This window comes from Ailuropoda melanoleuca, chromosome 2, assembly GCF_002007445.2.
Source record: "Ailuropoda melanoleuca isolate Jingjing chromosome 2, ASM200744v2, whole genome shotgun sequence".
NCBI lineage: Eukaryota > Metazoa > Chordata > Mammalia > Carnivora > Ursidae > Ailuropoda > Ailuropoda melanoleuca.
Window position 1 is genome coordinate 107971118 of NC_048219.1, and position 16350 is coordinate 107987467.

Consider the following 16350-nt stretch of genomic DNA (forward strand, 5'->3'; position numbering starts at 1 on the left):
GGTGATGGGTATTAAGAAGAACACGAATTGCATGGAGCACTTGGTGTTATACGCAAACAATGAATCGTGGAACGATACATCAAAAACTCATGAAAAAAAATTTTTAATTAAAAATTTTAAAAAAAGAAAAATTAAAAATTAATCTTTTGAAATAAATATGAATTTTTTCTATATATTTCCCTAGACAGTGTTCATTTTACCTGAAATGAACCCATGAAAATTCCCTAACTATATTCCAGCCTCTTAGTAAGTGCATTTGTCCTTAAAAATACACTCTCATACAGTCTTTGTTCCATGCCCCCATTTTCAATCAGTATGCATTCTGTACCCTGAATATCCTTCTACAGTAACATCCATCACACTACAATAAAATTTCTTTATGTACTTTCTGCTATCAGGCAATGTATTTCTTGAAAACAAGACAATGTCTTATTCACTTCTGCACTCCAAAGGCCTCTCTCTGTGTCCAGTACATAGCCATCGGGATATTTATTCGAAATGACCTCAGAAAACAAACCAGTTATTTGGACTCTGATGTGAGAAACACTGGTTTAAGAAACAAAGTCCAATTCCATGAGAATGTTATTCCAATTTAGAATTATTTCTGGAAACTAGTTTTTACCTATAGAACTTTTATCACTAAGATAAAAAGACAAAAAATTCCCATAGATATGACAGACATATTTGCAAACGATGATTTAGTAGAGAGAACTAAGTTAGAATCGGTTGTCACAAACAGCTTAAATTTTATTTCTACCTGACACAATACAGCACTGAGAAAATCATCAAGAATTATTCACCTTAACCCATCTATCTGCATACAGTAGGAGTAAAATCTAAGATGAGAGCATAGAAATTAAAGTGTAAATGATAAAAAATAAAGATGCCTCATGAATCCAAGCAATGATAATGTTAGATACAAGTATGAAAGATCCTAACTTAAAATTATCCTCTGAGGTCCCTGCTGATCCAATTAACTTTTCATTAACTAAGAAAAGTCTCAGGAAAAGTGACAAATCAATAGTTTCCTACATGTGCAACGTACACTACTTAATATTTTATGATACATACAAATACAAAAAGATAAATACATTTACATATGATGTGTGTGTGTATATACATCACAGAAATTAGGATTTACTAACTATGTTTTCATGCTTCCTCTTTACTAAAGCAAATAAGCAGCTCGTGAAAATAATATTGATAATTTGATCACAGCTTTAGTTACATGATGGGGTATGAATAGAATCTCATTTTCAGAAGAATAAGGGGACGAACTGCTCATTAGATTTCTTTTTTTAACAGAGTTCAATACAGGCATGCAATGCAACAGAAGTTTTACATATATATATATATATATATGCTACATCTATAAACAGCAACAAAACACCCCTCGAAAGAAGATTTATGTACAAATGCAGATATATTGTGGTTTACAGCACAATAAAAAAAAAAAAAAGAACAGAGGTTTTGTCTAGGTTCAAATCCCAACTCTGCTATTAGATGAAGATGAGCAAGTTACTTACTTCCTCTCAAAGCTATAGCTTTCGTTTCGAAAAAAGTTGGGATAACACCATCACCATCCTAGAGGTCTCATAATAATTAAATAACATAAATGAAAGTGTTTTTTGGAAGGCCTGTTTCACAGCAAGAACTGTCCTTTTACTATTTCAAATGAAGGTTATATTCTTCTCAACCAATAGGAACTTTTTTCTTTTTTTTAGTACAGTTGAGATTCTCAGTTTGGAAAAAGAATGATAAAAAGAGGAAAGAGAATTTGAAATAAAACAGTAAGGCTTAGTTAGCACATGTGGTGCAAGAACCAAGGAAGCATTCTTTAAAAATCAAACAACAACAAAAATCTCCATAGAAACAAAACCTAATTTGTGAAATTCAACCAAAACATTTTGCATAACATAAGAAATATATTTAAGAATATCTAATGTTATTATGCAAAAGAATACCTTGAATAAACTTGAATTATCTAACGGGATGAATCTGTGATAACGTTCCCGTACAATATACTGTTTTTTAATCAGTAAAACAGCATAAGCTGTTTATCGAGACCTAGACTACCACTTGCTAAAAGAATAATTTAATTGTATTTATATGATTTAACAAATATTCTAAAATACTCCAAAAGTAGGTATGTTTGATTCTCTTAATTTTAATTAAAAAAAACCTGAAGCATAGAGAAGTGAATTACTTCAAATACTGAATCAAACTTTTTGTCCTGTGAACAATGATTTTTTAAATGACAAAAAATGCTATTTCACTTTTTTTTTTTTAACAGGAAGATATTCATGAAGGCAATGAAAGAACTTATAGAGATTTCTTTAATGAATGCAGCTCCATTAAGCAGCCTGGAGGAACATGGTGTAAAGAGAAAAACGACACATACTGGCTTTTTCAAGTGTGGGTGTCTGGTATTCTTGGGATTTTTCACCCACTCATATGAGTCAGTTTTATATAACACTGTAACATATAATTTCCCTCCTACTCACAAGCCAACACTTCAGAGATAACATCTCACCCTAAGTTATTTAAGGACTATGGTAACTTGGAACATTTTAATATTTTATAAAATGTGCAAACAACCAAATTATTACTATGTCAGCAATAAGCTCCTTGGCCTCCAAAGAAGCATTCCAGTATGGCTCAGTACTCTAAGAGTTTGGGGAATATATTAACAAAATATGTGAATTGTTTCACTGTAGTCAAATATCATAACTTTAATTAAAAACCTAGGTGTCTTACAAATACTAGTCATTTTGTACATACACAAAAACAAGTAACTAGGAAGTGATTTAACAATTACATTCTTACTGGGGAATTATTCCCAGTAATACTAAAGATGGTTAAATACTAGGGTTTAAGAAAAGTAAGACTGGGGGCGCCTGGGTAGCGCAGTCGTTAAGCGTCTGCCTTCGGCTCAGGGCGTGATCCCGGCATTTCGGGATGGAGTCCCACATCAGGCTCCTCTGCTGGGAGCCTGCTTCTTCCTCTCCCACTCCCCTGCTGTGTTCCCTCTCTCACTGGCTGTCTATCTCTATCACATAAATAAATAAAATCTTTAAAAAAAAAAAGAAAAGAAAAGAAAAGTAAGACTGATTTAGTTTTCTCCACAGTATATGAAATATTCTAAACATCCAATTCCAAGGGTAATTGAAAGGTTATATACGTAAAATCAGATTACCACAAACATAAAGGGAATGTCCAGATCTTTTTTGTTGTTTACGCTAAAATTCTTTTGCTTAGAGCATTATTGAAAGACAGTGGTTTCATGACTAGAGTATAAAAATCATTATACTGAGACTTCTTTATTAAATTATTTATCATGATGAGATAACTTTAGTTTTCTTTCACTGGAAGGAAGGAGTCTCCCAAAGGAAGCAAGAAAAGCAGATAGGAATGAAGAATGCAATTTAAAATAGCAGATACAAGAATGAACCTCTTCCCTTAGAGACTCGTGGTATTATGAAAAGCAGCAGCAACCTTATGTCTGATGGAAAACTAATTTAAAATAAAAAATACTATATTAGATGACCTCTTGGCGCATGAGTCATTTCCACCTTATATAGTCTATAGTCTACTCAAATTAGACATGACGTGTTTAAAGCCCTCAGATGTTCCATACAGCTTGGTTATCTCAGGGTGTTCCCACTGCTGTTAAAGGACTTTTTTCCATTCTTCAATGATGACATGTCAAAATCTACAGTGTAACAGGATGCCATGTCAGCATTTCACTGTAACATAAACCTGCAATATTCTCATGGAAGGTAGGTGGTGGAAAAGAAAGAACACATGCCTTAGAGTCAAGTAGAAATAGGTCCACATTTCAACTACATCTTTCATGAGCTTATAAACCATATACTTCTGACAAATTATCCTGAGAGCTGAGCAAACAGTTAAGCTGTCAGTAAATTTGTTATAAAAGACCTCCTTTGAGCTTTAGTTTCTTAATGGGTAAAAGAAATCTAATAAGTACATACCACATAGGGTTATAGCCTTCTACATGCGAAGTTTCTAGCACATAATATCTGCTTTTTAAAATGAAATTCACATACCTACTCATTCCTATGCCCTGAGAAAGTATACCACCCAGTAATACTACTACAGTAATACCTTTTTTATTGTGGTAAAATATGTATGACATAAAATTTACCATTTTCATCATGTTTAAGTGTCTAATTCAATAGTATTAAGTACATCCACATTGCTGTGTTACTATCACCACTGTCCATCTCCTGCACTTTTTATCATTACAAACTGAAACTGTACTCAGTAAACAGTAACTCCCCATTACCCCCCTCCTATCTCTAGCTTTCGGCCATTATTAGTCTTTCTGTCTCTATGAATTTGACTGTTCTAGGTACCTCATACAAGTGGAATCATATAATTTTTGTTCTTCAGTTACACATTCTAAAGCACCAATAGTATATAGCAACAAAAATCATCTTGCATTAAAAAAATTAAAGAAATGCATACATATCAATAGGACAAAAATGTTTATCTATGTTCAAAATATTTCTGCTAGAAGGACATGCATATACTAACCAATTTTATGGTATAAATGGTAAACTATTACCAGTACTCACATACTGCTCTCTGTAAGTATGAAGCAGCAGTATACATATAAAAGGACCCAGGAAATGTTCATTAACTTTGTCTCAAGATAGTCGGTAATACCCTAAAATATAGGGGAAAAGTGAAAGACATCAAAAGAATATGGAAGTATCACACTAAATTTTTAAATACGTTTTTATAAAATTATATCATACCACACCACCAGGTAAGCCAACTGTATTATTTTGGTACCTACCAATAGATAATGGTGTCTTGGTATTTGTCTTAATAAAATCAAGGTCAATGTCAAAGATTTCTGGCACTGGCTAGGACAACACCAGAACAGTCTTTCCTGTTGGCCCCCAGGTGGCAGTGTGGCCCAGAGCAGGAGAAATCACTCTTAGCTCCAGAGCTCCCAATTAAAAAAAAAACAAAAACAAAAACACACCTTTAATAAGGGAAACTTACCTTGCTTAATAGACAAATGTACTTACAGAAATCTATGACACTAAAATAAAGAAGAATTAGTTTCCTGCCAGTTGGAATGATGAATATGAATTCACTGGAATCTGCTACATGTTTGACCCCAACTCTTGCCCTGAATTTCTTTGTACAAAAGAATGGATACTGAAATATTTTTAACAATACCTGTGGTTTGATTTCTATACAGTTCAGTTACCATGATGGGATGAAGGTTAAATATTTTAAAAGCGGGGAGGGTATATATAAAAATACCAGAGAGGTAGCAGAGACCCAGAACTAAGAGGAAACTGAAAAGGATATGACCCTCATCCCAACACAGACCACCCCCCACACTAGTCACACACAGGACTTACTGCAGGATATTGGCCAGCTGGTTCTCCCCACAGGAGCAGATAGGAATGGTGGCTTTTTCTTCTGCAGAACAAAGGGCTGTTTTACTTTGTGTTTCATTTGTTGCTTTCCTCCCTTTCTAATGATAGAATCAACCATTCACTCTCCCAGTGACCACTTTTAACTGCTGCCAGAAACAGTAACTCTGATCAATGTAACATGCTTCTCATTTTTGTCACTATTTCCAAAAGTCTGTTTCTGAATAAAAAAGCAGACTTATTACTGATAAAAATCTGACCTTCTTCCATATGCAGTAGTCTGTTATGGTCTAACCACTGAGTCTACACTTACGCATGAAGTGTTCACTTAACACGGGGGAGAGAATAAGACCATGACTGGAATGGTAGAATAAAGGGAACAGACATGAGGCCACCTATGGCCAAAGCACATGCTCTTTTTGCTCCACACCAGTGTTTTCAAGTGCAGGGCACCGAGTAGGCACTATGTAGATACTTTCTGCAAAGGCCAGTCATTAAAGCATTTCTTTATTCCATTTGATTATTCTGAGGATTCACAAAAAATGCAAAGTGCTAGTGGATATTTAAATTCATTACAGAATGTTCCCTTATATTAAAACTAATGCAGCTCAACCAAGGAAAAATTTTAAAAGTTAGTAAGGCAAATTTATAAACAAAAATATAATATTCCTATAAATTTGCTGATCTGTAAAAGTTAAAGAGCCCATCAAATGCAAAGTGTGGACCCTGTTTTGATCTGATATGAAAAAACCAATAGTAGAAAAGACACTTTGAGATAAGTGGGAAAAATTTTTAAATGGGCTAAATAATAGATATAATGAGGAATTAATTACCTTGAATTTATTAGCTGTGATAATTACACTAATTATTTTTTACATCCCTATTTTTAAAGATTAAAACTGGAGTGTTTATGGGTAAAATATAATTTCTTGAATTTACTTTAAAATATGCCAGCTAAAGAAAAGTATGCTTGTATGAAGGAAATACAGAATAGTACAACAAATAACTAGAAATGTTCATAATTATTAAAGCTGGGTAATAACTACATGAACTTTCTGTATACTATTCCATTTTCAAATACACTTGAAAATTTCCATTATAAAAATGTTTGGATAAAACAGTATTGCACTTTGTAAAATTTCTTTCTAGTATAAAACTCTGGGTAACCATGTTGCAAAACTCAGTATAGGGATAACCTGAAAATTCAACCAATATTCAGTTCTCCACATTTTTTAAAATATATATATATATATGTTTTAAAGATTTTCTTTATTTGAGAGAGAGATGGAGAAAGCACAAGCAGGGGGAAGGAGTGGAGCGGGAGGGAGAAGCAGACTCCCCACTCACCAGGGAGCCCGACATGGGGCTCCATCCCAGGACCCTGGGATCATGACCTGAGCCGAAGGCAGATGCTTAACCGACTAAGCCACCCAGGTGCCCCAGTTCTCCACATTTCTAATGACTTGAATTTCTTTTACTGTTTTAAACTCTTACCATCAGATTGGTTCTAAATCATCACTGTTTTTACTTGGTGATTTTAAGTTTACTGTTAATTTTAATTTTACTCGTTCTGAAGTTATGTATGTATATATACATACACATACATATAAGTGCCTATTTATAAAGAGAACCCCTATGTTTACTGCAGCATTATTTATAATCCCCAAGACACAGAAACAACCTAAGTGTTCACTGAAAGATGAATGGATAAAGAATATGGGGCATACATACACAATGGCATATTACTTAGCCATAAAAGAGAATGAGACCTTGCTATTTGTGACAACATGGATGGACCTAGAGAATATTATGCTAAATAAATTAAGTCAGAAAAAGACAAATACCATATGACTTATGTGTTAAGAACAGCATAACATATATAGTTGTCAAATCACTATGTTGCACCCGACACTAATGTAAAGTGTCAACTATACTTCAATAAAAAACAAGAGAGAGAGGGAAAGAGAGAGAAATGGGTGAATGGATAGGTACATTTAACATTACAATCAGCCAAAATGGAACTTCAGAGGAAAAGGTAATTAGAGGGCAAAACAACATATTCTATTTGAATTCTCTGGAAGGAGTTTTCCAAAGTCCAAGTAATTTCACTTATTATTCTGTTTGCTTCCTCCTCCAGATTACTCCCATGCCAGGTGGCTTCAAACACAGTTTGATCAGTGAAGGCACCAGCTAGAGATTAGGTAATGGGAGATGATTAGGGAATGGGAAGAAGGAGGTCTGAGAGTGGCTGTTTCCCACCAGAACTACAGGTGCTGCTTGTGGCCCCTAACTATATGTTGGCTCTCTTAACTTCAACCATATCTCCTAATAGTCCCTCGTTGAAATCTCTTAAATTGAACCATCTGAGTATATTTATTGACTAATTAAATAGTATAAGAAAACAGAGTATTAACAAGTTCAGGTAACATATATATAGAAACCATATGTGTGCTATTAAAAATTTGTTAGGAATTATTAACAATTATTACTAAAAAACCACATAAAAACATAAAGAAGTTGAAGGTAAAAGAATAAGAAAAGGTATAGCTGGAAATTATTAACAGAAAGAAAACTGGTGTTACTTTATCAATATTAAACAAATTAGACTTTAGGTCAGAAAAGATTACCATGAATCATATGAAAAAAGGAACGTGGAAAAATTCTCTAGGAAGATGAAGCAATTATAAACTTGTTTGCAATGAATAACATAAGCTCAAAATATGTAAAGCAAAAATCAACAGAAATACAAGATTAAGCTGACAAAGAAGGGCATTTTAACAAATGTCTCTCTGTAATTAGTGGATTAAGAGAGCATAAAATTCAAAAGGGTAGAGAACAACAAAATTAACAAATTTAATGTAACATAAATAAATTATATATCCAACAATTAGAGGGTACATATTCTCTTAGAGCACTCACAGAGCACTTCCAAAAATGAACGAGGCTACAATCAGTAACTTACCCGATTGTCTCTATAGATTGATTTTCATTTCCCAGAGTTTTATACAAATGGAATCATACGGTAATCTTTTTGGGAGTGGGGAGCTAGCCTCCCTCACTCAGTGTAATTATTTTGAAATTCATCCATGTTGATGAATGTATCAACAGTTCACTATCTTTTATTGAACAGTACTGTGTTGTAATTTGTTTATCCATTCAACAGCGAACGGACATTGAATTTTTCCAGTTTTTCCTATTATTAATCAAGCTTCCATAAACATTTATCTCCCCCCACAAAAAAAACTGCATTTTTAAAAAGATTATTTATTTATTTATTTGAGAGAGGTAAAGAGAGAGTACTAGTTGCGGGGGGAGGCACAAATGGAAGAGGGAAAAGCAGACTGCCCGCTGAACAGGCAGCTCAACACAGGCTGATTCCAGGACCCTAGGATCATGACCTGAGCCAAAGGCAGATGCTTAACCGACTGAGCCACCCAGGCGCCCCTGCATTCTTTTTCATAAAGTAGTGAAACACAAATATTTCAATAGTGGTCTATGCTTAAAGAATTTATGTGCACACTTATGTATAGACATATATGTGTACATATGTATATGTATATATGTATTTAAAAGCAAAGCACATTTAATATTTTTTGAAAGATTTATTCACTTTAGTGAGACAGCGAGAGCGTGAGAGTGAGAGAGGGCGGCGCAGAGAAGAGGATCTCAAGCAGACTCCCTGCTGAGCACAAAGTCTAATGGAAGCTCAATCCCATGACACCCAAGATCATGACCTGAGCTGATATCAACAGTCCGATGCCCAACCGACTGAGTCACCCAGGTGCCCCCACATTTAATATTTTTGGTAAATTTGTTATTCAAGTATAAAAAATACAGGATATTAAACAAATCTTAGGACTACAACTTGATGAATTTTCATAAAATGAAGATACCCATGTAACAGCACCAAGATCAAGGAACAGAATATTACCAACATCCCCAGAAGCCTCCCTTGTGACTGACCTTCTTCCTTTCATAATACTCTCCCATTTAAGGGTGACCACTTCCTGAGTTATAACACCATAAATTAGTATGTTATATTTATTTTATATAAGTGATAGTAAATAAATTAGTATCTTACATACATTTTATATAAATGGATATATACAGTTAATGTATGTATTCTTTTATGTCTGGCTTCTTTCACTCAACACCATGTCTGTAAGATTCATCCTGCTGTTATAGTAGATATAATTTGTTCATTCTCATTGTTCTAAGTTTTCTATTGTGTGAATATACTACAATTATTTCCTTTTCTCCTGCTGATGGACAATTGAATTTTAGCTTTATGGATAAGGCCATAAAGAGTATTCTTATAGTTAGCATATATAAGTATCTATATACCCTAGGGATAGGATTACTAGGTCTCAGAATATGTACATGTTCACCTACAGTAGATATTGCCAAATAGTTTTCCAAAGCAGATGTGCCAGTTTTCTAACAGTAGTGTGAGATAATTGCAGAGGTTTCACATTCCTCATTTTTTTTTTTAATTATGCCATTCTGGTGGGTGAGTAGTGGTACTGCAATTTTGCTTTTATATATATATCTCCAACAGAAATTAGTACATATGATGACCAAAGCATGCTTAACTTTATCCCCCAAATCCACAGGATACTTCCAAATAAAAAAGTTTGATTTTAAGTCAGTTTAGTCAGTTTACCTAAAGTGAAAGCAGCAATTAAGCTCATCTATTAAAATGGATACCTATTTCTTCCAGCTTTATCGGGACATAATCGACTTATAATGTTGTGTAAGTTTAATGTGTACAATGTGATGATATGATGTATGTATATATTTTGAAATGACTACCATAAGGCTAGTTAACACATATATCACCATACATAGTTACCAATTTTTGTGTGGTGAGAACATTTAAGATCTACTCTCTCAGTAATATTCAAGTAAACAGTCAAGTATAGTATATTTATATAGTATATTATGTATACATCAAATATCCTATAGTCATCACACTATACATCAGATTCTCATAACTTATTCATCTTACAACTGAAAATCTGTACCCTTTAAACAACATGTCTCAAAGTCCCCCACACCCCAGCCCCTGGCAACCACTAATATGCTCTTTGTTTCTGAGTTCAGTGTTTTTACATTCCACGTGTAAGTGAGATCATACAACATTTGTCTTTCTCTGACACGTCATTAAGTGTAATGCTGACAACGTTCATCCATATTATCACAAATGACAGAATTTCCTTCTTTTATGGCTGAATAAAATTCATTCCATTGAGTAAATATTCCATTGAGTAAAAATACATATACTTACACACACATACATACGTATACACACACACCACATTTTCTTTACCCATTCATCCATAAATGAACACTTACGCTGTTTCCATGTCTTGGATACTATGACTAACATTACAATGAACATAGGGTTGCAGATATCTCTTCGAGATACTGATTTCATTTCCTTCAGATATATACCAGAATTGGGATTGCTGGATCACACGATACATCTACTTTTCATTTGCTGAGTAAACTCCATACTGTTTTCCATAATGACTTTACTAATTTACATTCCCACCAACAGTGCACAAGGGATCCCATTTCTCTACATCCCTGCCAGCATTTGTTATCTCTTGTCTTTTTGATAACAGCCTTTCTAATAAAAGGTATGAACTTGTATCTCATTATGATTTTGATTTGCAACTCCCTGATGATTAGTAATGTTGAACACCTTTTCATGTACTTGTTGGCTATTTGTATGTCTTCTTTGGAAAAATGTCTATTCATTCGTTTGCTCATTTTTTAATTGGATTATTTGGGGTTTTTTTTTGCTATTGAGTTGTATGAGTTTACTATATATTCTGGATATTAAACCCTTAATGGATATATGGTTTGTACATATTTTCTTCCATTCAATAGGTTACCTTTTCATTTTGTTGACTGTATCTTTTGCTGTGCAGAAGCTTTTTATTTTGATGTAGTCCCACTTATTTATTTTTGCTTTTTTTTTTTTTTTGGCTTGTGCAAAATGTATACCTATGCATCAATAATACTTTTTGACATAGCCAAGTCTCTCTCTACACACCCTTATAGGGTCCCTCGCTGCTTGGGGAGGAGACAAAACAATGACATTATTCTAAAACTCAAATTAACACTATTTAGAATAGCAAGATTTTGTGTTTCATAAATCAGATTACTTAGGCTGTATAAAATTAATAAATAAAATTGTATAACTTATTTCTTCTGGCTTTTTTATAACCATACTTCAAGGTTCATTCATACTTTCACTTAATTATCCTTATCTTAGACTGAAATGATAAGCATGGTGATTCATACCCTAATATTAAAATAGTTTAACAAAGAATTTTTTCATAGCAAAACCACCAGGTGTTTCAATATATTTGTTCACTGATGTAAAAATTTAATCTACATTCAGCCAAACAAGGACTGTAACACTACAAAAGCAGTATATCTAAATGGGTAATATAACAGAAAACTATTCAATTTAAGGAGAGAAAAGAAAACAATGAAACCAATTAGGCTGTCATCAAGTGATACCTTTAAAGAATACAAATTACTACAAAATCATCTCTTATACTTTTTGCAAAAGCTTTAAATACCACAAAGTCCTCCCTTTCTCCATGCAGACAGATAATTAAAACAAATTGTTCTGCCAGAATTTTCAGAAGAAATGAAATACAGTTTATTTCAGAACACCATCTATACAAAGAGTATTAACTAATGATAAAGGTAACAATGACAAGCCTAATAATTCATTCAGTAACAGGCTTCTTAAACCTCATCGGATGTGAATAAGCAAACTACATATAGCAAACCTTCTTGTTCAACTGTATACAGAAAATTTCATATATTAATAAGTTTGCCTATTATTTTTAACCATGTAAATCCACAGGTACATACATGCAGACATAAATACATATATATATATATAATCATTACATAAATAGCTAAGTAATGGATACAATACGCAGCTTAGTGGAGCACAGATTCAAAATTTTAATGCATGGTTATTTATCATCTTTGAAAATCAGACAAAAAGAAATGGGCTACCAGAAATAATAAATAGGAAAAACAAGAACAACAACAACAACTGAAGTGGTATATCTAGAAAAGACCCTTGGCTAAACATCTCAGGGAAACAAAACAAAACAAAACAGCAAAATATAGTTCTTAAGTGAAGAGGGCACTTGTATTGTAATCAAGAATCCTTTCTTTGCATAACCACAAGAGGAGAAATAGATGGGTGGCCAGAATACCCCCAGCTCCAGCCAAGCTACAAGGAGAAGCAGAGAAGGCAAGGCCTTCAGTGAAAACTCCCAGATGAGGGGAAGCAGAGTAAGGGCAGGAGTGACAGATTTGCAACATTAGCTACTCTGCTATGTTGATTTCTTTTGGCTCAGGAAATATAATGAAAAAAAAAAACATATAAAAATAATTTCATAGAGGGGCGCCTGGGTGGCACAGCGGTTAAGCGTCTGCCTTCGGCTCAGGGCGTGATCCCGGCGTTATGGGATCGAGCCCCACATCAGGCTCCTCTGCTATGAGCCTGCTTCTTCCTCTCCCACTCCCCCTGCCTGTGTTCCCTCTCTCGCTGGCTGTCTCTCTCTCTGTCGAATAAATAAATAAAATCTTTAAAAAAAAATTTCATAGAAAGAATAGGTGTTAGTCTAGAGTATTATTAGAACATTATTCTGGCCCTCTCAGGCGATCTTTTGCAAATAGCAGGCTTAGGAAAAAAATGTTCCTCAGAGTAGTAACTTAAAAAAAAAAAATCAATTCTACAAAAATAAAAAAGGGGAAAAAGGGAAATCAAATGGAAAAACACACAGGAAAAAAAGTACCTATGAAGGAGATGAAAATCATATCAAACATTTTGCCACAAATTTAAAATTAAAGAAGCAGGTGTAGCCTGGGTGGCACAGTGGGTTAAGTGTTTGGCTTTTGGTTTCCGCTCAGGTTGTGATTTCAGGGTCCTGGCATTGAACCCCACGTCCAGCTCTGCATTCAGCAAGGAGTCTGCTAAGACTCTCTCTCCCTCTGCCCCTCTCCCCTGTGCTCTTTCTCTCTCTCTTAAACAAATAAATCTAAAAATAGAAAAATAGAAAAATAAACTTAAAGAAGCAATCAGCTTTATAACACAAGAAACTCAAAGCAGAGGTATAGGACTCAGAGAAGATACGGCAAGAAACGTGAAGAACTTAAATGTGAGCTGAAGGTCACAGAAGTTAAAGAAAAATAAACATCACTGAAAGGGAGACCAAATGGAAGCAGGAGAGAATAGGTACTGCTAAAAAGAAAAAAGAAAAAAGAAAAGAAAAAGGAACGTACACATGCGACAGGATTGAAAGGAAATTTTCAAAGGGAATAAAGAAACCAAAGGAGTTTTAGAGAAAAAATAAATTATGAAAGAAAAAGACAGAAAATACAAATGATACACATGATAGGCGAAGACAAATTAACAGGCATACTTGGTGTCTTCAAAGAAGAAAACCAAAATAAAAGAACTGAAAACTGTTCTCAATATAATTCAAGAAAGGTTTGAAGAAATTTAAAAAGAAGATAAACTAGAGATTAAAATAATATAGCACAACAAGGAAAGAGACATATAAGTGTCAACAAGAAGCCACACCCTGTACTGGATTGCCAAAATAAGCAGTGAAACAAAAAAATCTAAAAAAAAAAAAAAAAAAAAAAAAAAAAAACCNAAATCAACCATCTCTAAGGAGAAAAAAACCAAGCAGCCCTCAGGCTTGTCTCCAGTGAACAGTGGAGCATTAACTAGAACATCAGCCAGAAAAGAAACTGGGACTGAGAAATTTCTTACTCAGCCAATTTTTCATTTAGTATAAACTCAGTGAAAAGACAATTTTAAATGCAAGAAACTGGGTAACTGACTTCCTATTAACCCTTCTAAAAGAAACTTTGAGAAGATAACCCCAACCAAAGAACACTATGCAAAAACAAAGTGGACGGGAGGGAAGCAATGAAACTACTTAGCTGTTTAAATAATCTGGGTACAGAAAAGAATGTAACAGTTACAATGACTGCACAGAAACTACATACCTAACAAGAGTCAAAGAGGAGAAAAATGCAAAGATTATCTAAAGTTGGCAAAAAATATCTAACACATAGGAACAAATTTGTTCATAGCAACAAATTATAAGTATTTTTAAAGATACAAAGGTGAATAAAGAAAAATAATTTAATCAATTAATATGATGTGCTGAGAGAGGGACAGAAAGGAAGGAAAAGGTAATACACCAAATGCCACTGTACATAATTGGGAATAAGAAAACACCACCTAATAAAATAGAGAATCAGCTATATTATGCAAAGCTATAGTTTTTATAAAGATTACCAGTGGATTCAAGCTCCAAACCTTTCAAATTACTGAAAGTGTATACTAAACCTGAAGAAAACTTTGATGCTACTATAGTAATATATTTAATGGATGATATAATGATTATATAGTAACATATTTTTAGGAACAGAAACCATAACAAATGCTATGATGGCAGAATTAAGACCAAATATAGTTCTAATGTCAATGAATGAAAGTGAGCTTAATACTACTTAAAAGAAAAGACAAACTGAATCACAAAGTAAAATACAAATCTGGAACTTTTTTAAAAACTCATTTAAAAGAAGTGTCTCAGGAGCATCTGGGTGGCTCAGTTGGTTAAGCGTCTGCCTTCAGTTCAGGTCATGATTCCCAGGGTCCTGGAATCAAGTCCTGCATCTGGCTCCTTGCTCAGCAGAGAGCCTGCTTCTCCCTCTGCCTACAGCTCCCTCTGCTTGTGCTCTGCTCTCTCTCTCTCTCAAATAAATAAATAAAATCTTCAAAAATAAATAAAAAATAAAAATAAATAAAAGAAGTGTGTCAAAAATGTTGAAAATAGACGGTTAAAGGCATGCAAGGAAAATATGGTCAGAAAGAAATCGTTGTTGGGAAATTAATTATATAATATTAAATTTGGAATATAATAGGAAAAAATTAAGTAATTCTATATTAAGGGTATTTTAAAATGACAGCAAGTATAGTCTTTAATGAATGAAGATTTAACAGTAAGATTTCAGCTCCCAGTGCTATGGTGGTTTAGAAAGAATCAGATCTTTCCCTTTGCAAACAACTGGAAATGCTAACTTAGATAAAATACCATCTTTTAAAATGCAGAGCTGGCCTGAAGAAAAGTAAAAAAATTTACAATGGCCAGAAACAAAAGAGAAAATCAAAACCTGAGTATAGGTGAATGATAAAGCTAGAGGCCACAAGGAAGGTGTCTGCAAACACCATGAACAGGGAATCTTAAGACTTAACAGTCAAGCAGAACAATGGTAGTAAGGGCTTAGATCTACACAAAGCAGAGACTGGAAATGAGACTCCTTAACAAAATTTGAGCCTAAAAAAGCTACAACCTAAGTAAAAACGGAAAAGGGGTGACAATTAAAAAAAAAAAAAGATAAACACGTAGGAAAAAAAACCTGAAAACAGATTTACACACATATGGTCAAGTGCTTTTTCACAAGGATGCCTAAGGTAATTTATGGGAGAAAAGAGACTTTAGTAGAAATTATGCCAGAGTAACTGGATATCAATTTCAAAGAAAACTCAACCTAGAACTATTATCCCATACACAAAAATTAATTTGAGATGAATCATATATCAAAACCTAAAAGCTAAAATTAGAATGCTTCCAATAAAAAATAGAGGGACATTGTGATCTTGGGGTAAAAAGCATAACTACATAAGAACTTGATAAATTAGATTTTATGAAAATTAAAAATTTCTGTTTATCAAAAGGCAAAAAATTTATTCCATTTGAAGAAAAACCAGAGTATTAAAAATTTCTGTTTATCAAAGAATACTGTAAAGAAAATTAAAAAGCAAACTACAGATGAAAAGAAATTACAATACATATATCTGACAAAGGTCTTC

At 33.6% G+C, this 16350-nt stretch overlaps 1 protein-coding gene across 6 annotated transcripts in view; it reads right to left on the reverse strand.

The window, feature by feature from the left end:
- The window catches only part of ZRANB3 (zinc finger RANBP2-type containing 3), a 297893-nt gene that overhangs the window by 247436 nt on the left and 34107 nt on the right, over nt 1-16350 (reverse strand). The window contains exon 2 of one of the 6 annotated variants that reach the window (XM_034654468.1): nt 5403-5463. The exons of the other annotated variants lie outside the window; for them this stretch is intronic. Coding sequence (XP_034510359.1) covers nt 5403-5463 — 61 coding nt within the window. The remainder of the gene's footprint in view (nt 1-5402; nt 5464-16350) is intronic. 6 annotated transcript variants of the gene reach the window in all.